Below are 26,130 nucleotides of genomic sequence, written 5' to 3' on the forward strand. Positions count from 1 at the left end.
TTTCTCCAGCACAGAAACAAGCCTGGGAGCAGCGGGCTGGCAGTGGGACAGGAGCTCAGTGGGCAGCATGTGGTCAGTGGGGCAACCAGCAACCGCCCTGGGCTCTGTCCCGCTCGGCCCTGAAGGACACATGACGCTGCACTGTAGGAATATCCAGACAAGAGCAACCACACACCCCAAAAGTCACAAAGACCAAGATATCCCTTTTTCTATCAATAAATAGTATGCAAGCAATTTTCTCTGCTTCCTACTGGCTAAAGCATGTGGGCACATGAGGTTGCATGGTAAGACTTCAGCAAGTGAGCACTTGTGCCCTCAGCATCGGACTTCAGGAAAACGACCAAAATTACACAATCACAGAATGGTTGGAGCTGGAAGGGACCTCTAAATGCCATCAGGTCCCACTGCCCAGCAATGAACAGGGACACCCACAGCTCCATTGGTGCTCAGAGCCCCATCCCCTGACCTTGGCTGGCTGCAGGGACGAGGCAGCACCACCACCTCTCTGGGCAGCCTGTTCCACCCCTACTGTAAGGAACTTCTTCCTTACATCCAATCGGAATCCCCTCTCTTGTAGTTTGGCCCCTTGGCCTGTCACAGTGGACCCCGGGATGTGTGCTGGGAGCTCCACTGATCTCCCGGGAAAAAAGCGCCAAGTTGCCAATGTAGAAGTGTCTGCAGGTGGAGCAGGAGAGGGGGAACCGAAGCCCTCCTTTCACACAGCGTTACCAGCAGCTTTGATCAGCGCAGGGGAGCAGTGCGAGGCTCACAGCTGTCATTTCAGATGGGTTCTCACCCGCATTATTCTTTCCATTAGGCAGTGTTATCCTCTTTGTTGGATCTTTAGGCTTCATTTCAAAAGTATCAGACTCGCAACCATGGAGCAGAAGAGCCCGCTGCCTTTTTTGGGAGGCAGGCAGGCGTGGGTCCAATTTACCAGACACAAATGCAGCCTTTAATGGTGAGCACACACAAGGGAAAGCTCCATCCCAAAACAATCCCTTTATGCTTAAAACTTTCATCTTTCAGTCCTCCGTCTACCCTGCTCCTTTTCCACAAGCAACGAAAATGAGAAAGAAAACGCAGCTGCCATGTCAAGCTTTAGATGAACAGCCAACTGCTCACCATTGGAGGAACATACCCAGAGAAACCGAACTTTGGGCTCGCTGAAAGATGAGGATTGCACCCAACCACTCACAACTCGCTGTCATGCTTTAGGAGCAATTAACTCTCCTGGATTTGGCTGCAGACCCCACGGAGCGCTCCCACTGCCTGCAGCACAGAGCAGCAAGGCACTGGGCAATGCTCATGGACACGCAGTTCGCTGCCTAAGCTTCCCATCAACTCCGCTAACACTTTAAGCATCCCCAGGCCTGCCCAGAGTTATCGTGACAGCCCCATTAAGTGTTTCCCTTTGTCTTTATATGCTGTGGTACATCAAGCTTATTAAAATCTATTTCAGCAGGTCAGAAAATTAGCGAACTTCAGATCCAGCACATCATGCATAATGGAAACCTCATTAGCAGCCCACTGTTATTCAAGGCACAGTTGTCTGCTGTTTGAGATGTACGGCGCGTCGCAAGACTTGGTGGGGAAACGCTCAACGTCAGACACCGTAATGCTCGTCGCACCGGATGTGTGCTCGCAGATGGGTGTTATTATGAGCAAATATTTCTGCTTTGGAATTTCAACAGCACAATAAAATCCAAATATAGTTAATTCAAAATTTGGCACTTGTACTTTATGTACAGTGAACGACCCATTTTTCAGCTGTTTACCACTCTCAGGCCACGGTTTTTAAAATGAGAATGATGCACTTTTGCCCAGTAATTACTTTATGCATCACTGAGACAAAGCCTTGTTTGTCTCCAAATTATCGTTCTGTGCCATTTCAAGTGTAATAACCCTTCCACAGTTATTTCACCATGCAGAAAACTGGAAAAGTTCTCAAAGGCAAATGGCTCATTCTCAGTAAAGTATTTAATAAAAAAAAAAACCAAAACAAAAGCAAAACACAAAAAAGAAAACCCCCAAAACCAAAGCAAAAGCCAGTAGCTGCCTTAGTGTATTTACTCTCCCTAAAAGCTCTTCCAATTCTTAAGGCATCCACTCTGCTCCTCAAATGTGTCCTATGGACACTGCACCTCCCGCCACCCCATGCTTTGACTCGGTACATAATCCTCCCTAATTTCCTATCTGGTAAAACACAGGGAATTATGAGCTTCAGGTGAAAGCAGCCAACGTGCATGAAAGAGAATCTCAACTAAATCGCTTCCTAAAAGCATGTAATTCTCTTCAGTACTAAGCTGATTGCCCCACTGAAAGCATTTCTCATTCTGAAGCCTGGAGGCAAATGCTTACCATCGATGTCTAATAAACAAGGCCTATGGAAGAGGAACGCTGGCAGCAGGGGGGAACACCCGCGAGCTCCCTGCACCCTGGCTGCGCTGAATCGTCACCTGCTGCTAAGAAACAGGGCAGGGCAGTGGGAAGAGTATCCTGGTATGTATTTAAAGTTCAGCAAAGCGGCGCTGATTTGCTTCAAGCCTCGTTTCAGTGGTTCGATGGTATAGAAAATGAGCCATTTTGTTTAAACAGCTTGCTTAAATTTTTATGAATGATCTAAACTATCTGGGTAAGTATTTTTAAAAGACGGATCCCAGGCTATGAACAAACACATAAAAAGAACCCACGTCTGGAAGCTGGAGCTGGAAGAATCAATGCAGAAGGGAGGCAGTGACATAAGAGAGGCCGGCAGCTCTGCACCCCAGGCAGGGGGCCCAGGAGCGAAAGCTGCTCCTGACATGGCACCACGGCCACGTGGCCAACACAGCCCCGCAGCTCCAGGCTGGAGGAACTGCTGCAGTGTGGCTCAGGACACATGTCACAAAAACAGGCTGAGGAGAGGACGGCGAGGCTCAGCGTGAAGGCCTCAGAGCAGCGCTGCAGGGCTGAGAGCACACCGCTCCGGGGAGGAGGAGGACCTGGAGGCGACTGAACCCTTCAGTGCAAGTGTGGAACCCTACTACTAACCGCCACTGAAAAACATCCACGTTGGAATGTTTTCCTGCTTTATGGAGAACCATCTCTACGAGTTCTTTTTCAGCCCCTCGCTCCCAGTTTGTAACAGGCTAAGAATTAGGCCTCCAGCCTCCACCACACTCTGTACAGCTGGGGCACGCTGAACTCCTCACAGCAGAACAGCGCTTCCAGATTACATCGTTCACTCCACAGGGCGATCTCTGTTTTGTCCCACACGTTCTGCTTGAGTTACGACTCTTTGCTGTTGTGAACAATAATTCCCATTACGTTTCCCAGTCGCTGCTCACCACACAGTCACACAGGAGCTCTTCTGCCTCAGAGCCGCCCAAAACGCAGCGAGCCCATGGGAGAGGCAGACGGAGCAGCTGGCTGCGATGTTTGCTCCTTCCTGTCCTCCTCGGCCCCTCAGGACCACTCATTCTCAGGGATATTTACAGCCCGGCTCTTGCACAGGTCGGTGAGCAACTGGGAATGGGCAGCAGGCCCCAAAGGTCAGTGGTCAGAGTGCTCCTTCTGCTCAGGCACCGAGTATGGAAAAGCCTAAGGAAGGACCAGGCAAACTTTGGTCCTTCAGATGGGCTCTTTGGGGAAACCTTACCAGCAGCTGCACGTCGCACAGAGCCCTCTTAGCACCCTGCTGGCAGCTGGGCAACGGATTGGGATCAGCGGATCCTCCTGAAAGCCTCCCCTCCAACTCAACACCGGGATGCTATTTTAAGGGGTGGGAAAAATAGGAGGGGAGAATTTCTACAAAGCACTTCTGTGCAACACAAAAAAATACAACTCATAAACAAAAGATGCCTAAAAGGCAAAGCTGCCAAAGCTCTGCTTGGACTTGGATAACAGCTCTAGGCAGCATTTTTTACTTCATCGAAACGAAACTCTTACCATCTAAACAGAACTCGAAGGAGTACCTTCTGGCTGGGAACGTATGGGCTTTGCTACACTCATTTCTCAGTTTGCTGGCTGCTGTTTAAGTTGCTCCTCCCTGCAGGGATGTGGCTGCACCAAGAACTCCTCAGCCTGTCCTCCGCCAACTGGAGAAACCCAAACTCTTAATTTTTAGACCAGGTCAAATCCATGACTTTTGTTTTCACTGATGGAGACAGAACTGTGAGCTCTGAAGAGTGATAATTAAGTTGATTCTAGCAGATTTCAAACACACTTTGTGAACCATTTGATGCCATGCAGATGCAGTAATGTGTTTGAGGTGAACAAAAGCATGCAGCGCAGGGATGATGGTAGCAGACTTCAAGCTGTTAAGGAAAGGTGAGACAAAGGAGCAAGAGCAGTTCCAGTTTCGTTCAGCACCTCTCACTGTCGCAAGGCTTCACTAACTGAACAGACTTCTCCAAGTGTATTTTGCATCACCTCCTCCTATTCTGCAGCTGCCAGTAACTTCTGTCTTCCTTAATGTTTAGTTTGATCACTGAATTATCATGTCCAGACAAACATACTCCCATTATTAAATGTTAGACAAGTCTAAGACTTGTGTAACAGTGCTTTACAAGAGTGTTTTAGAGAGCAGACTCCTTCAGTACTAGCTTCACTACTCCCTGCTGGCAAGGAAACCACGTGCAGGCAGCATCTTTTGCTTTAGGAACTTCCCCATCACCTGAGCAGAGAGCTGGTTACTGGGGCACGCAAGAAGGAGGCTCTGGATCCCAGCAGCACCACGCACACGGCGCTGGGAGCTGAAGCTCAGCCAGTGCAGCTGGGCAGAACCACAGCTCAGTCCCTGGAGCGGGGCTGCTCTGCGTCCCTGCTGAGCCAACATCCCACTCCCAGCCCGGCTGTGCTGCACCCAGCACTGCACCAGGTGAAGCTATGGATGTCCTTGTTTCCTCCCAGGCCCACTGCATTTCCCTTAGATTACTTACAAAGGAGTGGGGAACCAAGAGACCTGCAGGAGCAAAGCCAGCTCGCAGCTTTGTAGCACTGCTGAATGATCTAAGTACCAGAAAGAGGTAAGGAAGGAAGTTGCTCTTTCTTTAGATACAATACAAAAGAATCCTTATGCGTGTCATTACCATGACCGTTACCTTTGCCTCTGGTACCGGCTCCTTTTCTTGACCCAGACAGCAGCTACCAGACCTACCAGGTGAGTATCACAAGTAACTTTCAGGGAAGAACACCATCCTACCCAGAATCGACAGCTGACAAGTGAGCAGTGTGCAACTGCTATCAGGAAGGAAACTAAATCAAGCTCTGTACGTTAGCAGAAAGTTGGTTTGGTTTTAAATGTTCTCATAATAATGAAAAATCCCCATTCAGACTCTGAGCTCCCTCACGTTGCACATTTCCAGCACTGGCACTGCAGGAGCACGACCCAAGACCGGGCTCTGGGCTATGCAGACTATGGAGTATGGATATTAACAAGCAAGTGTGCTTCCAGCAGCTCAGAAAAGTTTGTGATAATATCTGGCTTTCCCACATACAAAGGCTTTAATAAGCTTTTAACAGACACACAAGCAAACAAGCCCTTAATTAAAAAGAAATTTAAATTCCTGAGCTGAAGGCTTCTAAGCAACTCTGACAACCCCCAGCATCCGGGCAGCGATGGCAGAGGGTCACAGCAACACCCACAGTGACGGCAGCTCCGCGCTCTGCAGCACCGCTCCCACCGCTTGGAGACAACGCTGCCATCCCAGCGCACCACCTTCCCTACAGCGACACGCTCCCCGATCGTCCCTTCCACTTCCAAACAGCAGAAAGAGATTCCTGCCCACCAGTGCTGGAGGGTTTGCAACAGGGCTTTCTACCACACCTACGGTTTGGTGCTTAAACCCACCTCGGTCACTGCTGGGAACGCTGCAACGTTACGGGTAGACACCGCTCTCCCCCCAGCTACGAGTGCGCTGTCATCTGCTTTTGTTTTAATTTTTGCTGTCAACACACCTCATACGTAACCATTCGTCTGCAGGTTCTTCCAACAGTGGCTCACACGCTGGGAGTGGTGGTGGTGTCATTCTTTTATTAAGTTGTCATTGGTACTGGTTATTTGGTGCATCCAAACCAAAATATTAAATCTGCAAGCTAAGAGAGCAGCAACACAGCACATCCGTTGTAAACAATTTATTATTATTTTCTACCTCAGTTACTTACAGGAAAAAAGTCATAAAAAAGGAAAAAAAAAAAAAGAAAAGCACAGATGGACTATTTACAAAAAATGAGAAAATTCACAATAGCCGAAATGTTTGCAAATCATGCACACTAAGACAAGTTCACAAAAGCAAAGCAATTCATAGCAAAAAAAACCCAAACAAAATAATAAGAAGCCATACAGATTAAAAAAGCTATTGCCTGCAGGAAAGTAAAAAGGAAACTAACCAATCGTTACATCAAGCATCTTTAATGAAATGAACAGCACAGCCGTGTATCGTAGAGCCTTTGACACCGACATTTTAAACAAGTGGATTAACAAACATTAAAATGCATTACAGTTCTACTGTAAGCATGCAATTTACTTCTCACAAACTTATAAAGTGGGTAGAAACGCTTAAAAAAAGATATGATGCGCGTCTGCTACCCAAACCAGCAGAATCTGGTCTTGTTAAAGCAGAGCCAATGGACAGTGGCAGATCACAGGTTTGCAGTTCTGGCATTTGGGTGGAGATCGAGAGGCACAGCACAGCTGAAACCAGCAAGGTGAAAGCCCCTCCTGCCCGAATTTAAGCAGTTTGCCCACAATTTGCAAGCGGAGTCTGCAAGTAAAAGCGACTGCAGGAGAAGGTGGAAGCATCGCCTGCTGCAGGAGGCGGGGGCAGCGGGATGGCACTGGGGGGATGGCATTGAAGGCGTGGGACACTGCGGTTCAGTGGTGGCCACAGAGAGGCCACTGGCCCCAACCCCATGGCTGCAGCTGCCCCAGGCAGAGCTGCCTTGAGCACAGCCACAGGACGGGACATGGGTGGGTGCCGCAGCGCGAGAAGCGCTCTCTGGGGGTAATTCAACCCTGCTTTGTTGGAATCCCACCAAGAGGAGACAGCGGCCTCACTCTGCTGCAGCTATGATTTGTGCTGCTGCTGAACATTTCTGCACAAAGCACCAGCATCAACCTGGGGCTGGCTGCAAGGCCCAACCATCATTTTTGCTCCCCGGATAGAATTATGCCTAAGAAGTTTGTGAGAAGTCATGCCTTCATAATGCCCCTTTCCCCATCCCTGTGAGTTACATTCCAAGTGGGCATTAAAAACTCATAACAAAGCAGAGGGAAAAAATAACAAAATAAAAAAATAATAAAAAGCAAACTCAAAGCAGTGAGGATATGGAGCCTTTAAAAAAATAAAAATAAAGTAAAAAGTCCATTCAATCAAACCAGCCAGCAAGAGCAGCAATTTCTCAGTGGACATTGATATTAACATGGACCACCCAGGCTCTGTCTGTCTCTCTCTCTCATTAGCACTGTAGTAAACCCCGATTAATTTGTTATGCATCTTTAAGAACTAGTTGATAAAAATTATGTCTTGTGAAATCGGCAAATAGTCTGCAAAGTGAAATAAGAACAGAAATTAATAGATTAAACTGAAAAGATAAGTCCCAGAAATTAAAAAAAAAGACACAGAAAGGGAGTGATTGTAATAATAATAATAAAAAAATGGCTATGTGCTGAGTTACAAAGGCCTAGAGGAAAAAATAACGAGATGGGAGAAGATAGAGCGGTCGCCCAAGTGCCTGCGTGTGCTGCGCTGCAGGGCCCGGCGGGCAGAACGGCAGATATCAGATCCCCTGACCGGGCTGCCCATGTCCCACCTAATGGCCTGTGTCCCACACCTAACACCCACGTCCCACATACGTCCTGTGCTCGACCTCACACTGCAGCACCCAGTGCCCCAGGCGCTCTCTCTGCTCCACACAGCAGACGCTGCACAGCAGCGGTCCCTGCACTGCCATGAGCAGCGGCGCTTCCGTGCTGGCCCGGGCCAGGAGCTGGCTGCCTGCAGCCGTGCAGCATGAGCACTCGGCTCCCTCCCTTCTCCCCTCCCAGCCTCATTTTTGAGCTGCCCTCGACGCAGGTGGCACGGCCAGGCTGGGTGCAGCACTTTCAGGAGGTAACATTTCCTTTTGATTTTCTCCTGTGCTGCAATTGAACATAACCAGCAAATCACTTAGAAGACTGGCTTGGAAAAACCCAAACCTTCAGGACAGCGTATGTCAGGATGGCTGGAGCCCAACACACCTCCACATTCAACTGCCAGACATGCTCATTTCAGATATGTTTATAATTAAAGCCACCTGAGCTGCGCTGATTTTCACCATTTAACCTATCAAGGCTGTCTCTCATCTCTCTGCCCTTGCACATATCAGTCACTGCAGAAACTCCATGAGCCTGCCCTGCTGCTGCATGGCACACAGGGCACCAGCACTGCCACCAGCCCCAGCACCATGCTCCTCTGTTTGCTGTTGTGCAAAGGGGCAGCAGCAAAGGTGGGGAATGGGTAGGCAAGCTTAACATAGAGCTGCTGCAACTGCAAAGTTTAGAAATAGAGAAAAAAATCTAACACCAGCTTCCCTTGATGCTACTCACCCTGCAGACACCAGTTCTACAGTGCAAGGACATCATTCATCCTATGGATGTCAATAACACGCATCCTTTCTGTGCAACGTTGCATCCTATGGATGCCGCAGCCATACCTGTGCCCCATGGGCCCAAGGCACAGCCAAGCCCCACTCCTTGCTCTGTCCCACCTGGGATCAGCCCAACGAGTGCTCATGAATTTAACCTGCTGCTGCAGCATCCAGGGGAAGTAGCTCTCAGTGAGCACCAACACAGCGGCTGTAACTCAGCACACAGCAATGACTGCAGCAGCCACAGATCTGCTTAGCACACGTCCCCGAGAAGCACTAAGGTGAAGGAAAAAGGGCTCGTGGCCCTGCCAGCAGCACCCAGACCTGGGAGGGGAGCGCAGCACGCAGCCGGAGCGGGGAGCGAGCACAGCATGGGATGCTGGGAAGGACACTGCGGGCACTGAGGGAGACAGCAACGCCGAGTGCAGAGCTGCCCTCCTGCTGGATGCCAACTTACCGCAGCGCGGGGCGCGTGCGTGAGGCTGAGCGTGTGCCCATGAGTGTGCCCGGGCACAGAGCTGCAGTATACGGAAGGAAGAACCCATTGGAGGGAGCTAACAGCTCTGAAATCAGTTCTGCCGCTTCACGTTTTAACTTCGGAAGTTTTGTTTTCAAATAACCAGTACCAATTTACGCGTTAATAAAGATGTATTAAAATATGTCTTTGTACGGATATATTTTAATCATAAAAAGAACTGTTGTGTGAGATGCTCCCTGCAGACTTGCCTGCCTCAACCTGCAGCTATGGACTGGAAACAAAAAAAAAGAAAAGAAAAAACTAAAGAAGGAAAGAAGGGAAAAAGAAATGAAACTGCAAACGAAACGTACGTACCTGGAAACTGATAGCTGTAACTTGGGGCAAATCCAGGATATCCTCGGCCATATGTCGCGACGAAATTCGGGTAACCTTCATCACAGAAACATAAAAAAAAATAAATAAACAAACAAACAAGTAAAACAGAGAGAGAAAATGTTTTAGGATTAATAAAGGCTTCTTGACTATAAATATGATGCTAAATCACACTGAGGATGGGCACAACTTGATTTTACAGGCAATACGCAGAAGGTGGATTTATTCTGCTCATGCAAAATGCAGGAAAGGTTTCATTATCATCCGTATTAGAACAATCCAGAGACAGAGCGCTGCTGATCACCCGCCTCGCACGAGCGCTGTCACTCCCATAATTAACATGCACTTTGGTGCCTGAAGCCCAAGGACTGTGCATACTTGTTAGCTGGAAGAGTAAATGCCAAATGCTAAGGCTAAACACATAACACAGGTTTGCCCTGACATTTGGAGAGCTTACAATGAATGTACTTTGCTTCAGAGCTATTGACAGTTGGAGATTAAGGTAGTAGTAATTCTTTATCCCAGGAGTGTGAAGGACAACAGTTAACACATCAAAGAGTCTGAGGAGCCACGGCAACGAGCCAGAGTCAAAGGCTTTTAATTTTTCAGGAAAGTAAAACCCAGAGACGAGAACCGCTTCCTAAAGGGATCGCTCAGACGCACACGTCCAACCTCAGGCAGCTTTTGAAGTTGTATTATCAGAAAAATACCATTAGAGACCCTTCTGCTAATAAAAACGTTGGAGGAAACGCATGAAGGAGCAATGGTGCCCACCCAACCACAGCAGGCGGAAGGCACGAAGCGACGCTGCCGGCAGGGCAGGGATACAGCATGGCTGCCTTGCCCCTGGGCACTGTGCTGAGCAGGCCAGGGCTGCCCCACGCCAGGGCCCTTCGCATAAGGAGGGTCTGAAATGGCCGCCTCGCTGCTCATCTTCAGCATTCCCTGCTCAATGCTTACCAACAGCAATTCTCTCTTGTAATTCCAACACACTAAGTGCTACACAACGCTCCCTTTGCCCACCAGCATCAACCGGTCTGCCGAGACTCCTCCAGTTTTCATGAAAGGCCCCTCCAGACCAAGGAGCGCCTACAGACATTTGGTGCAGCTCCATCCAAAGCCATCCTGCAGCGAGGGGAGGCCCCAGGACGCAGCGTGGGGCAGTGCAGGAGGCCCGGCATGCCCGCAGCCACTCATCATCATGCACACTACATCCCGCAGCAGTTCTTCCGCCAGGGCAAGTCCCTCCGATTCAATTTATACATACGTATAATGTACTATTAATCATCATCTAAAACTGGAAGATAAAAATACTTGGATGAATTCTGATGAGGGATTTAGGCAGGGCCAGGGGAAAGCAGCCCGCAGCCGCAGGACAGCGCTTCGGCTTTCCCCAGTACGTCCACTCTGCTCAGCCCATGTATTTATTTCACAGCTCAGCAGCTGGATTCCCTTAGAAATTAATCACTTCTGTTGCTAAATCAGATCCTTCAGAGTTAATTACGCTTTACAAAACTTTTTTTTTTTTTTTTGGAAAAAGAAGAAAAAAGAACCCACTACCACCATACTGACCAATGGCTTGTTTGCCGAGTGAGTAACACCACTACCAGCACCGTGAGCTCCACGCCGAGCCACCTCGCTGCAGCCCTGCCCTCCCTCTGAAGCGCTGGGGCTGCCCGGGGGGGTCTCGGCTGCATCCCTGGCGCTCAGCGCTCTCTAGGTCAGACAGATGGAATCATAAATTTACAATACAACATTACTTCAATTTTCCTCTTCATTTACTGCTGCAGTGCCCCGCTCTGCTCTAACGAGTCGAAGCCCGATCCGCGCAGGGGAAATGGGCTGGCTGAATATCAATAGCGCATTAACACCAGGCCCATGTGGCTGCTTCATCAAGCCAAATTATGGCCATGCCGACCTGCCCACCATTTCCATTAGATGCCACACTCATCCTGCATTGGGCAGCAAATGGTTTATTTGCTTCAGCACTCCCAGCGAATGACCCAACCTCTTATTATCCCTTGTTGTAACCCAAGAATCCAAGTTTTGCCCAGCTTGTCTCTTCTCAAGCAAGACGCCGGGGCCTGCTCCAACCAAGACCCCAAAGCACGCTGACAATGCCCAACTCCTTGACCCCACAGTGTCACACCAGGGGAGGTGGCTGAGCACTCCAGCTGCCCTGCGCAAGGTGACAGCAATGGCTGCGGTCACTGTCACTGCGCTGACCACCAGCGGTCACAGCGATGCTCCTGTCGGAAGGAGCACCCAGCGCTGCCGCTGCCAAAGCCTGCAGTCAGTGTCTTGTCAGGGGGAAGGTCTCTTGAAGGAAAGCGAAGGCTCTGCTTCCAGTGCAAGAACAGCTACAAACAGATCCACACTGACCTTTTCACTTCCAGTTTACGTGAGGGTTCCACAACATCACTGGTATTAAAGCCCACAGTAAAGGCTAGGCATTACAGGCATGTCACAGAAGGGGAAACGCCAGAGAGCCCTGCCCTCCACTGTGCCCAAGGGAACCTGTGGCCCTGAAGGCTGAGCTCCTGGCACAAGATCACCAGGGTGGTAGGACACCAAGCCAGGACCTTGGCTCTGCGCTGCCTCCACACAGCTCCAGAGGGAGAAGCGTCTCCACAGGAAAAGTGTCTACAGCCGCTGAACCAACCTACAGAAAAGTCTTCCATGTTTAGATGTTGTGATTCAGGATGGACAAACCTCACAGCTAACATATGGATGCATGGGGACTTCTGCTTTCACACTTCATTCAAGAATTCTAGTCAGTGCAAGAAAATTATCATCTCCCCCTGTGAGAGCTGCTCCCATGGTCCAAAAAAGCAGATCTGTCCCACTGCAGGGGCAGCGGAAGGCCGGCGGTTCCAGAGGTCCCAGGGGAAGCTCGTGTCCAACACAGGGCTCCCTTTCCCAGCCCTGCCTCATAGGGAGCTGCTGCTCTATCAAACAGAGTCTGATGGAAAAAAGGAATGACTTTCTTTGAAGGGCACAGGCTTCTTTTATGCATGAGTTCAGCCTACCTCACCTGAACGTGTGCAGTAATGCAGAGCCCCGGTCTGCCTGGTGCAATGATATAAGCAGCCTGGCAGAGACTTCCTGAAATTTGGTGTTCCTATCAGACATTATTTCAGCAGTCTCAGAGCATAAAACTCATGGGCTGTGCTCTATCTCTGGAGGGGTTACTGGATATTAAAACACCAGCAAGCCCAAGGTACCCATCACCAAATGAAGCGGGTGCTGCAGGGCCCAGCTCAGACGATGCAGTGCAGCAGCTGCCCCTGGTGCCTGGTGTCCCACCAGGAGCAAGTGGCAGCACTCCATCCGAAACACAGAGCTGCTGCCAGCAGGAGGAAAGAGGAATGGAGCCCACCTGCTCTTCTCTTTGCCCCTCTTTACTTTCTTCTTTGTTGTTTTTCAAGAGCAGAAGGCAAGGGTAACGCAGCAGCACCTACATGGCCCCCGGCAAAGGGGCTCCATGGGTGAGGAGTTCGCACTAGGACCAGCAGACAGGCGGGGGCTCCTGGGGGCAGTGTGAGCTCTCAGGCTCCACCAGCCCTCATCCAGCCGACCACGTGTACTGCCCACCGAGGGGCACGGCCCTGCTCACTGCGGCACGCGAGCTGCCGTGCTGCGGCCAGGTGGGCTGCCAGGAAGAGGAGATCACGGAACTGAGCGCGCTCCAGCCTGCTCTTTATGCAGAGTGGCTAATTAATGTTCCTGGCCTCCCCCGAGGACGTGTGCTTCCCATCAGCAGACAGCGACTGAGACAGCCCAGGAGCGGTCCTGGCAGAAGGCTCAGCCTGCCTGCACTCTTGCAGTCAAAAAATCCTTTCAGAAGAACACTTTAATTTTGTTCCAATCAACCAAATCATCACAGAAGCGGCTGCCTGTGCACCTTTAGACCCCGGCTGCTGCAGGCTCCTCAGGGAGGCTATGATTAATGAAAAAGACCAACTTCCTTAATAGCTTTGGAGGGAGTCACTCTCCACTCTTTCCTTTGGGTTGTCTTGTGCATTCGCTCCTCTGATTTCCTGCTCTGCCTGCGAACAGCATCTGGAGAAGGTGACCTTGGACAAGGGCTCCTGGAAACAGGTACAACAGCATTCTAAGAGCAGCTCCCATCCACTCTGACTCAGTCCAGTCAAACAGCTAAAGCAAGGAGGGGGCTAATTCTGCCACCAGGCTTGTGGGATCTTAGTAAAGCATTCTGCTGCTTCAGACAGTCCCGGCAGCCCGCTGTGCTGAGTGCTTCACTGTGTGACGGGTTAATTACGCCCTCCCCACACTGGGATGGAGCAGGATGGGGCTCCCCATCAGGGCTTGGTTTCCCCTCCCAGCCTTGAAGTGAGCCCTGGGGCAGCCACTGGGAAGGGGCTGAGAGCAGCCACCACCACCGCGGGCTGCAGCTCTGCCGGTCTGCACATCATTATACTGTAGCAAGCAGAAGATGAAAAAAAGCAGCGTGAGTAGATAACGAAGCATCTGGCCTTCAACATAAATCAATCAGTAATTCTGAGCAAGCCACTCTGCCTTGAAATCTAATAAGCACACTGAGGGCTGCCCTGCGAGGAGCGCTGGCCGGCCGACCCCGTGCAGCAGGTGACCACAGTACACGACCCGGCAGCAAGCTGTCCACGGAAGATGATCCACACACTGAGGACGACTCTGTTGCTTCTTCAAGCCCGAAGCCATCTTATTCCCAAGAGGCAGCCATCGCTCCCACTGCACCTGCGGGCTGAGCTTTGGGTTCAGGCCCATGGCACGGAGCCCAGCTGCAGAACTGCTCGCAGCATCACCCCTCATCCGGCAGAGGGGCTGCTGCCCTGCTCCCTGCCCCCAGGCTGTGCCAGCCCAGCAAGGAGCCCCCAGCTCCACTGCCTGGACCAGTGGCAGTGCAGCACCAAAGGGAGAGAAGCGGCTGAAAGCGGCGTGTACACTTGGGCACGCTGGGTAATAAAATCACGGACCGATCAGAATAAGATAAATATTTTAACCATAAAATGCAATCTTCAGACACTTTGGGGCAGGGTGGTGCTGGAGCGTGAGGACAGAAAAATAGATGTTCGGTTGAAATAACTGAATTACACATCCCAGCAACGGATCTTTCCAGCCACACAAAGAGCAGTGCCATTAATTCTGAGATAATGCAAACATGGCAGGGAAGTTCTTCCCCATCCCCTCAAGCAGTGCCTGAGGTCAGACATCTCCCCAGAACAGCCCAGTTTTCATGGGAACCAAACCCTCTGCCCTGACGGCAGCTCAGTGCGCAGGCCCCACTCCGGCCACTGGGTGCCTTCAGCCGAGCGGTGCTGGAGGGGAGGGGTGAGCACTGCTGTCCTGCTCCACTCCAGCAGCCCTGCCACCCTGAGCACAATGCTGGAGAGCATCAGAAAGGCCACAGAGATGGACTGTGTGCTGAAATGGGGGACTTCTGCCCAGGAACACCCCCAGCTGCTCCCCTTGTGCTTTATGGCCACAGTGTGTGACAAGGAAAGGTCCAGCAACACAAAGGGAGCAGAAGGTTGGAAATACATGGGTTTTACAAAAGGACACTGGCAATGGCTTAGCAGCGTTTTGGATTAGCAAATCTGAGGACAGAATATCAAGGGGTTGTCAGACTATACAGAAAGAACTACCCAGGCAGAAACAAATGAGAACCAATTATAACTAAATAGACCTCATGCACAAATAGAATTTTGCCATTAAATATCATTTATCCCATTTAATTAGTATTTTCTGGACACAATACTCTGGGCTAAAATACCATTCCATCTCCTTGAAACTCGTAATTATTGTTGTGACCTATGCTGTTACGCATCCCCCTGCTTTCTCCACCTTGCATGCCATTTAAGAGCCAGCAAGATTTTCAATTATCTATGTCGAACTGCCAAAGATACCTTTAAAAGAAGGGGAATAATGTGTGACTCAATTCCTCTAAAAAAGGGGAGAGATCATTTTTAGTCAGAATGAACACACTGCATCTTTCATCATTCTATTTTTGCGAGGAAGAGTAAAACAGGCTATTTAAAACATCCATTTAAATGCAAATTCTTATATTCCAGGAAGGGGGGAGTTAATCATTTCCCACAGACAGGATTATTTCCCCCACCCCGGCCCTGGTAAAGTTTGAGGCTCGCACCCACACAGGCGCTGAGGACCGGGGGTGAGCCCTGGGAGACGCTCGGTGGCACACTTACCCAACATTCCCATCCCCAGCATAAAAGCGTCCATGGTGTACGGCAATCCGCGGGCCCTTCCTCTCGTCCCTGGTGGAAACATCACTTCTTTAGGTTGTGCTTTCTTACATTCTACCTATTGAGCAGAAACATGTACAAATGAGATGCAAATGAATTCCATGTAAATGTCAAACGCAGAACCGATCTACTTAAGGGGGGGGAAGATTTATTTTTAGCGTTTTCCTGCCCTCGCCACCTCCCCCTCAGGGACGAACTTCCCAAAGAGTATCAATGGGTTTAGAGGAGCACACGCGTGTTTCTTTCAGCGCACCCAGCGCCGTAAGGATGACAGAAGTGCTGGCTGAAGAACTCGCTGTGGTCCTGGAAGGAAAACCCGCGCTGCGTTTTCTCTCAGTGACACTTTGCAGGCGTGGAACGGATGGAGGAAAGTCCTCAGCACAGCTCTATTACAATCGATAGCACAAAACGACTCTCGGTGATCATTACAAAAAGCTCCTTTTAAAACAGGAATAAGGAATCAATATTTCTGCCCAGCAGAAAATTTCTGTAAACCCTTTTAATAAATGATCTGCATTCTTTCACTTCCAGTTACTCCCGCTGCCTCTGCGTCCCTCCATGCCGTGGCCATCACCTCTGCTCACTCCTCCCGAGCCCTCATGGCAGCCCCAGGGCCGGCCCGCTCCGGGGAACGGTTTGCAGGGTGCTGGGCACCTGCAGGTGCCACTGTGCTGCCCCTTTGGGACAGGCCGTGGCCGCCCCATGTCCCCAACCCCTCTGGCAGCGGTGGGTGAGCGGTGACGGCAGCAGACGGGCCCGGGGATGTCGGATAAGGCGGCTGAACATCTCCGTTCCTAATAGCCCTATCAGTGGCTGTGTGTTCATTGTCTTATGAAAACCCACCGCCTGTTTCCAGGCAACCTGATCAGCAAAAATTTCAGGTTTATACAATTTTCATTTAGGTAACATGAAGGTTAACTGACTGTAATGGCAGTATTTTAAACAAAACCACCTACTCCTCCCCTTTCTGCTGCAAATCTCGTGCAGATCATATTTACGTTGCTTGCTTGCAACACAGCCCAACGCTACAACGCTCACAATCTGCCAACGTTGTCAGAACGAGCACTTCTCACCGGCACACTGCCCGGATCCAGGGAAGGCTGGAGTAAAATTCCTCAAGTTCTCCTTTGCCACGTTCCTATCAACAAGAGCTTGGGTCCTTAAAAGAGCCGTGGGGAAGGGCTGCGAGGGATGGAGCAGCACAGCACAGCCCCGCACCAGCACGTTGTGCAACGCAAAGCCCCACAGTGCACCAATGGGCATTAGGGGCCTTGGTATTAAGGTAAAGAGAGAAGGAAAAGGAAGCAAAAACCTCTCTGTCAGGGAATTCACCGGGCCCCCCAGCAGCAACATGCCACCACTTCACCTCCGAGTGCACAGGAACCCAATGCAACTGAAGCACTGGCACCAGGCGCCCCGACGCCTCGGCCATGCCCTGCCAGCCATTCCTCAGCACGTTGTTAATCAGAGAGTCGTTAAACAGGAGCGTGCCAATCTAATTTCTCCAGCCAAATTGCAGCGGGGTGATCACCAGAGCTGCACCATCTCATTTCTCAGCACACCCTTCGGTTTGCCACCACTCACAGTGTCACGGACGCATTGGTTACACCTCACAGCCGCATTCGCTGCAAATATTCAGAACGATGAAAACAATCTAGCCTGGCTCGACGAACAATTAACAGGAAAATGAAGTTTGGATTAGCACCGTTAGAAACAATAACCCAGTAATTAGCTTTTGCAACCACAAAACAGCCTGCTGCTGCTCCCTGAAAGACTGGCTTAATTTATGATTTTCACAGCACACGAGGATATAAAGGGAATGGTACTGAGCTGCAAAGAAGTTTTAACTTGGATTTAAAGGGGGAGGAAAGAGTCACCAGTAGGAAAGAGAAATAATTCTTGAGCCTCGTAAACAAACATACCACACACCAAGGGCAGAAACTCCAGCCACTGCCCAGCAGAGATGACTTGTGTCTGGGATGGGTGACGTGCAGAACTGGGATGTGCAGGGCCAGGCTGCTCTGGCTGGGGACAGCACAGCCCCAGGGCACCACGGGGACGCCAGAGCCCGGGGCAGGCTGCCCCATGGGACATGTGGCCACGCTCTGCATCCGCTGATGGCACAGACGCTGCCCAGCTCTGTGCCACGCTGGAGCCGGCCTGATGCAGGCAGGCTGCGTGCAAACCCAGATCGCACACAAACTTAGTTCAGCGTTTCTGCACATCTTAATAATTTCCAGATTTTTTCCGCCTCCCCTGTACGAGGGATGTGCTCCAGTTTCAGCAGCCTAACAAAGAACGGTTTAAGGCTGAAAAAAAATTAAAAAAGCAGGGAAACTAAAAGTCACTATTTTTGTTTAGTCTAGCTGGCAGAGTTAATGTCGCGCCGGGGTGCTCCTGGGTCAAGACGAGCAGTCAAAGGCACTAGAGCCCAGGCTGGCTGAGATGGGGAGTGAAAAGCCTCTCACACCCAGCACAACAAGACGGGCTGTCAGCTCGCAGCACCACGATGGCTCACGAGAACACGGCCAACAGCTTTCCAGGGAAAGCAGAGCACTCCCAGATCCACAGCACACAAAAATCTACTTTACCACCCAAAGACAAGGTGACTTTGTCTTGCTGGCCAAGCGTGCCTCGTGGTTAGCTGGGGTTGGGCCGCCCCGGGGACGCCCTGCTGCCCCTCACCATGGGCGCCAGCGAGAGCTGCAGCCACTAGCAGTACTGCCTGTGACCGCTGGCAAGCACGTCCCCAGCCGGGCACAGCTCTGGGATGGAAATCCAAAGCACGTGGTGTGATGCACGTTGCAACCACAGCTCCACCGCAGCATGAAGGCTGCCGGTCCTGGGAGGGCCTGAGCAGCACTGACACATCCAGGGCAACACAACCACCAGCGGGTCCCACCGCAAGGCGAGGAGCAGAGTGACGGCCCTGCACCATGGAAGCCCACACACAATAGCTGAGGTGTGATGGCAACTCACTGCAGAGAGGTCCGGCCCCACCTCCCCACGTCATCCTGGGATGGGAACAGCTCTGCTACAGCACAGATCTCAAAGCAAAAGGAACCCATCGCGTTTCTTTTCCAGCTTCTTTTGCATCCCTATGGAAAACCAGGCTTCTTTTGGCAAGACCAGCAGCATTCTGGGGACATTTCGTTTTGGTTTTATTTATTCCCCCTCTCCCCTCAGAGTTGGGAATAGAACCTGCGGCCTCCCACATCAATTCCAGCTTCCATTTATTAAATACCTCTCTGGCATTTTCCTTTCACTTGCACGCCACTCGTTTAATATTACACTTGACATTCTAAGCTTTATGGATGGCAACAGAGGCAGAACAGGAGGGATAAAAATAACCTGTGCGGGAAGGCAGGCTGCAGGCGGGCCAGAGAGCAGCCGCCGATGGGAGCCCATGTGGGGCAGCTGCCGAAGCAATGCTCTGCGCTGGGCCCCCAGCACCTGCATGGCACGATGCTGGGGAGCACACCGACCCAAGGCACAGGGCTAGGGGCCCACAGGAAGGCTGTGTGCTGCCAGCCCCGACCCGTGCCACCCACCGCAGCGCGCTGTCACACATGCATGCACAGGCTCTGCTGCTCCTGCATGGGTTTGGTAATTAATCTGCAGGCACATCAGCAGCACGATGAGTCAGTCCCAAGACAGGATCATGTCTCATCTCCTCCCTCGTGGGCTGCTTTTAAAATTAGTGCTGCAGGAGTGACAAGAAGAGCGTGCTCGAGGCGCCCGGATCACGCACCGGGAAGAATGTACTTCAATTATTCACAACAGCAGAACACCGACACCCACACGGTTTCCACTGCTCCTTGTGATGCGGAGCGCTTTCGCCCTGTGCCCTGCTCAGGCTGCCTGCCCGCTGCCCTGCACAGCCCTTCTGCAGAAGGAGCCCTTCCAGAGGGGCAGATTCTGACAGCAGAGCAAAACCCATCCTGAGGTTTGGAGCAAAGGAAGGGCAACAACCACGGACCACCCCACTGCCCCCAGGCACTCATCCCATGGGCACACAGCTCAGCTGGAGGCTGCTCCTCCTGCTGGGGAGCAGCACTGCCTGGCACGCCTGCCCCCCCGTGCCCCCTGTGCAGAAGTTCTGCCCTGCTCTCTGTCCCCTGTGCTGCTTTTGGCTGCTGCCAGAGACTGGCCACCTCCTGCGCCTCCCCACGGTGACTTACACAGGTGAGAGCTGAGCTCTGGAGAGAAGTATGTGGTGTGAAGTAAGCAAACCTGTGGAGTGCTTCATGATGGGCACTCACCTCGCATTAAGCACCAGGAAAATCCTATTCTTCCTTCCCCACAGACAAGCCTTACCCAAATTTAAAGCGCTCCTAATCTGTGGCAAGTCTGTTGCTCCTCAGGGCAGGGGCATTGGTTGTTAGCTCTTGTTTAGTTTTAAGGCAGACGGATTGGCATTTAGTGACTGCATGGGGAACGGAACCTCCCCCACAGCCCACGTTTGTCTCATGCGATGCGTCACTGGCAGCAGAAGGAAACTCCGGGAGCGAAGCAGAGAGCAGCGGGGCTGGGCAGGGTGAGCTGCCCCATTCCTGGCTCCAGACCCCAGCACCGTGCCCGCCCGAGGGACGGCCGCTTTTATTTCAGATGCACATTGCAGTCAGGAACAATATGAAGAATATTATTTCAGTGCCCTGGGAAAAATTAGCAAGTCAAATATTGAATCAGGCCTCCAGCATATGCCAAGGAGATTGCTTTGATCTTATCCACACTAAAAGCTCCATTATTGAATTTAAAGTCTGTGAACACATATCAGGCCAATATACAATGCATATCTGAATACACATTTGAGAAGCGAAGGATGTTTTGACAAAGGGAAAAAGAGTATTTCAGCTGAAAATATCAAAGTTTACGCATCACTTGGAAGACAAACACCCTTTTCCATCTGGCGTAGTGGCTTTACCGACAGGGCACCGTGCGACCTGGGACTTGATGTCACCCAGGAGAAACCTCCCCAGAGGCCGGGCTGGGCAATGCCAGCACACTGCGGCACGGCCCGGGCTCCGCGGACACAGGCCTGGCAGCAGCCACGGCCCAGGGCCTGCACCCCAGCCCAGGAGAGCTGCCCGGCACCAGGCATGGGGCAGAACGCGCACTTACCATTTTATTATTGATTTCGTGGAAGTGGATTTCGCAGACTTTTTCGACCACATCTTCGTTTTCAAAAGTAACGAAACCAAATCCTGTTCAATAAAGAAACAAAAAGGGGAGGGGGAAAGGAAAACATTAGCAAGGTTGAACAGCTTTCCTTCTAACAAGGCATGATTTGCCATTTGGACTTTGGAATGCTTTCACAGGAATATGCCCGTGTAAACACACCTGCCTTCCACAGCGCTGCTGTGGAACTCATTACAGCCTAATGGAGGGAAGGAGCATCATCTCAGAAAATTAATAGGGCTCTGTTACAGCTCTTCCATAGGATTTAATGGAGAATTAAAACCTCCTTATGGATTTTTTGATCCATCCAAAGAATTTAATGGATAGTTACACCCCAGTTACACGACAGCTCAGAAACTACGATCAGGCTACATTTTCTTTTACACCTTATAGGTTTTTAAGAGCAATCTCTACAAAACCCAATTATACATCTATGGAAGCATATTGATTTTATCTCCTGTTTAATTCCAAGGGACTTCTCCATTAGGGCTGACTCATTGCAGGACAAAAAAACCAACCAAGAACCCAGGCAGACAGCAGCTGGTTGCTCTGCTCCCCTCACACAAAGCCAACGCTGATGACTTCAGCAAGGCACCGGGGCCGGCCAAGCTCCGGAGGTGCTCGTTTGTCCCTTCTTCCTGAATGACTTCCTCTAATGCCTCATCAGGACATCCTGAGGCCTCTCAGAAGCCATCAGTCAGAGGGCTCTGATCTAATTGCTCCTGTCCCCTGCATTGCTGTGTCAGAGGCGTGGGGATGGTGGCTGCGTTATGGCTGTTGGATGCCTGCTGCCTGGCACTGTGCACTCTGCTGGCTGCACGGCCCCGCAGGGACACATGGCACCTCACCCAAACCCATGGCACCAGCACCTGGCAGCGCCTCTTTGGGAATGTGCAGCACAGGTAGCGAAGGCCAACGCTCCCCCCTCCCTCTCTGGATCTTCTTGAAGGGGTGGAAAAAAACACTAAAAATGGATTCCAGCACATCACCCAACAGCGCACTGCACCCAGACACAGCGCTCCGAGCACTGCTCTGCACGTCAGCACGTACAGCCTCAAGTGTTGTGCTTCACCCAGGCCCTCTGTTTGCCTTCCAAGCTGCACCATTTAAATCCGCCTTAAACAGACCCGTAGTCACAACCAGAATGTTTGTGGTTAACCACCTAGATGCAGCAGCCTGGAGTGCCCTGCGCGGTGCTGGGGCCAGCACCGCTGCCGCCTCCTCATTAGTAACTCATTAGTGAGCACTGCAGCTGAGGATTTCTCGTTGGGCTCCTGTCAGGTCTCGCTGCCAGGCTGGAGCCGGGAAGGGGAATTTAGAGGAGATTAGTGTTAATACACAGCACGACAGCCCGCTGCAGGCAGGACACATTCTGACCAGGAAACACGGTTCCCCTCCTCATCCCACGCCATACGTCTTAAACACGGCTTTATCCAGAAACTACGCCTCTGATTAAACCAGAGAACCAGAGACCTGCCCAGCTTTCTGTATTCACAGGTTTTATAACAAGAATAAAATAACAATCCACAGGTGTCAACGCTCATCTGTGGGTTTTTAAAGATCTAGGCCGCTCCAGGCAGGCAGGCAAAGAGATGCGAGCGGCTCCGTAGGAAAAGCCAGCACCAGCTTTGCCTCGCTGCTCCCTGGAGGAGCACGAGAAGGGTGCTCAGTGCTGGGGGGCTGCACTGCCCTGCTCCCATTGCACACATAGCCTGTCCATAGGATCCTAATGCTCCTTAAACGAACAACCCCAGGAGATCACATGCCCCGCAGCCAAAAAATTCCTAAAGTAAACCAGTAATGGGTCCTTCTTTGTTTCACTTTTAAAATACTGGATATTGCGGCTTTCAATAATTGCACGTATAAAAAAACATTCCTGTATGCATGCCTTATTAGTTAGCGTAATGAATACGTGCTCATTTCTGAATTACCAAAGCTCTCTGAAACCTTCCTGGACTAAACAATTACTCCTTATGAGAGGTACTGAGAGTCAACAAAAAATGCTCCTTGGAAAGTGTATGAAAAAGATTAACACAAAACAAAGACGGCTGCTTGAAATGGTGACAGAAATAGGATTCCGGTTGTCAAGGAGCACACATTTTAAAATGAAATTATACGGCATCCTTCTGAATGAAGCTATTATTGGAAGCTAACAAGCTCTATTTAAGAGATAAGCATTTAACAGAGTCAAACGGTTTGGTGTTTTTTTAATTCAAATGAATAAAACTGAATATTCATTTGAATAATCTTTTCTGTAGAAGAAAAAACAATGAAGAGGGAGAAAATAAAACAAGAGGCAAAGAGATGCCCCGAGTGAGAGGCACCCGCTCGGCCCTCAGGTGGGAGCCCTCCTCTGCAGCTGCTCAGCGCAGGGCTCCCCTCGCTGCTCGGGCACTTTACACCTGTGAAGTGCAGCCTACAAGCAGAGCTGGCAGCCGGGCAGGGGCTGCTCAACCAGCATCCTCCTGGGGAAATGCATCCAAGGGAACGGCTCACAGGGAGGGTTAAGCATGGGGAAATGCATTGCCCTGTGCAGTGCGAGGCAGTCCCCGGCACCCACACAAGCCTGAGCTTCCTTGGAAACATCCCCAGTATGTCTGAAATCACTGCCCAGATGCTCGGTGCCTGGCAGCATGGCTTGTCCCCAGCACGCCCACCCCCAGCCCAGGACCCAGGACCGTGCTGGCTCTGTGCTCCAGAAACAAGAGGAACGCTGCCCCACGAAACCGACTGAAACCAAAAGATCCAAACAACTTAAAACAAATCAGTGGGAGCCATAAATCACATTGAGAAGCTGCACTGAAGATACCAAATGTCAGCGCTCCTGTGTTCTGCACTTTGTTTTTTTCACACTTGAATCAACTATATTTCACACCTTTGTCGTCACTTGAGAAGTTTTCTGTCAACCTCAGTAAAATATAGCTGAGATGACGACACCATGGCTATGAAATATATCTGCTTTCACTGTGAGTTGGCAGCTGCTTTCCTCAACCAGGGCACAGCAGTGTGTATTACAGCTGCGTTTAGGTACACCCAGGACATCACTCAGCAGCAGTTATGTGAAATCAGCTTACATGTGGAAGGCCTTGCTCTTTCAAGCCCATATGCACATTAATGCCAATAAAACACAGGGATCACATCCTGCACCAACAAGGCTAATGCTGGTGTTGACCCCAGAGGCTGTGACAGGCAGAGCAGACACCGACCACAGCAGTGTGCCCTGTCCTGGGGCTACCATCACCTCCCAGTACGGCCCAGCCCAGCATTCACACCATCGCCAACCCAGCGCCTTCCCGAAAGGCAAAGGACCCCTCTGCTTTACAGAGACTTTTCAGCCACAGAGAGGAGCTCCGGGGGTGGAAGCAGGGCAGAGAGCACCAGAGGAGACCACTTTGATCCCAGGCTGTCCCAGGGCCACTCCATGACATGGAGGAGGTCACTTCACCTCTCCCGCACCTGCAGTGCTCCCTCTCACTCAAGTCAGGGCTGTGTTGTCTACTTGGACTGCATGGGCTTTGCAGCTGGGACCACCTCCTACTACACTCACAGTGTGCTGAAGCATGAGACAGCTCCTTGGAAAGGGTTCCGGCAAATAAGTACGCACCAAAGCTCTTTTCTGTCTGCACAATAAACCATAAGACCAAGGGAAAGGAGAAGAGATACACAGCCCACATCACACAAAAAAGCAACGCTCAACTCTTGTTCCTGCTGCGAGGCAAGAACACCTGGTGAGCACCCACACAGCACAGGGCAGCACGGCCCCGTCCCCACAGCCTGGCAGTGCAGCACAGCCCAGAGCTCACAGTGCCCAGCCCAGGGATGTGGATCCCTGACAGCCCCACACAACCACAGCACCAGAACGAGGGAACATGGGCTCGGGCCGCATTCCCTCTTTGCTTTAGGTCTTGGTACCCGATGTTCCCATTTGTATTTGTTTTGTGCCTCTCTTTTTCTCCCCATATTTAAGTTACTTCAGCAATGAAGCACAGCAGCGTCCAGTCCTGCCATGGCATTATTTATGCACCTGCTTTCTTGTTTATACCAACAGTTTTGGCAGCCGGACCTGTAAACTGTAATAAAATGCATTTTGAAAAGCAAAAAAAAAAAAAAAATGAAGGAATGTGACCAGACAAGCCAAGCATAATAATATTAAGGCCCGTGTCAATTAATTTTTCCTCCTCTTGATAAACGACCCCCATTCCATCCATTAATAATGAGGGAAGAAACAAGAAAAGTTGACAGTGGTTTAATTTATTTGCTCAACTTGCCTGGTCATATTTCTCCCTGTTGCAAAGCTTTCTGGTGCTACTGGGAATTACAAGTGGCTCCCACACAGTCAATGCATAGATTGGTGTGAATCAATACAGTTCTGCTTTATTCACACATCCCTTGTAATCAGAAGGGAAGAAGTTACTTAGTAAGCGATCTCGCACCCGCAGCCGCCGGCCCACCCGCAGCAGGAACCGAGCTGTGCAGGAGGGAGGGGGCCAGCACAGCCAGGGGCTGCTGCCCGCAGAGCAGAGAGGTCAGGGCACCTCCACTGCTCAGACGAGGACCAGGACGGGTCCAACCCGCTGCCGTGTGCTGGAACAGGGATCCCTGGCACAGCCGCTGCTTTGCTCAAACCACAGCCCCGCAGGAGCCGCACAGCTCAGCCTCATGCAACCCCCCCCCCACGCTGTCTCTGCACTAAGCACACAGCTCCCCTGGCACTCCAGGTCCCACGCTGCTTCTCCCCCACTTTCCAGTCCCTCCGTGACGTCTCCATCTGACAACAGCAACCCGGCTCATTATAGCTCAGAGTTGTTTGAGACAAAAGCTGTCAATTCTCATTTGTTATTCCTCGTTATTCCCGTTTCCTGTGCGGCACGCACAGAAAGGAGATGTTTCTGTCTACTCAGGAAGTAACTCCCAGGCCTGCAGGCTATGCCCTTTGGATGGCGCACACCTCACCTCCATGCTAGAGCCCAGAGTAGCAATGAGCCATCACTTTGCAGCACTGCCCGCACACAGGGACAGCACACGGTGCTGGTGTCAGTGCCAGCACGGCAGGAGCATGGGGCAGCACGCAGCTGGGTAGGGCAGCAGCCAGAGCCTGCTCAGCCCTTGCTCCGGATAGCTGCAGCACTCAGGTTGCTCGCTGTCCTCCCACAGCTGCCAGGCACCCACAGAGGGATCATCATTCAAAAAAAAAAAATACTGAGCAAAAGCAAGAAGTGGGCTTCAGAG

At 51.1% G+C, this 26,130-nt stretch overlaps 1 protein-coding gene across 1 annotated transcript in view; it reads right to left on the minus strand.

Moving 5' to 3' along the window:
• Positions 1–26,130, minus strand: part of MSI2 (musashi RNA binding protein 2) — a 192,087-nt gene that overhangs the window by 27,854 nt on the left and 138,103 nt on the right. The window contains exons 6-8 of the mRNA XM_021416113.1: positions 20,845–20,927; positions 15,667–15,781; positions 9,443–9,517 (exon numbers count right to left, since the gene is read on the minus strand). Coding sequence (XP_021271788.1) covers positions 9,443–9,517; positions 15,667–15,781; positions 20,845–20,927 — 273 coding nt within the window. The remainder of the gene's footprint in view (positions 1–9,442; positions 9,518–15,666; positions 15,782–20,844; positions 20,928–26,130) is intronic.

The sequence above is a fragment of the Numida meleagris genome, chromosome 18 (assembly GCF_002078875.1).
Source record: "Numida meleagris isolate 19003 breed g44 Domestic line chromosome 18, NumMel1.0, whole genome shotgun sequence".
Taxonomy (NCBI): domain Eukaryota; kingdom Metazoa; phylum Chordata; class Aves; order Galliformes; family Numididae; genus Numida; species Numida meleagris.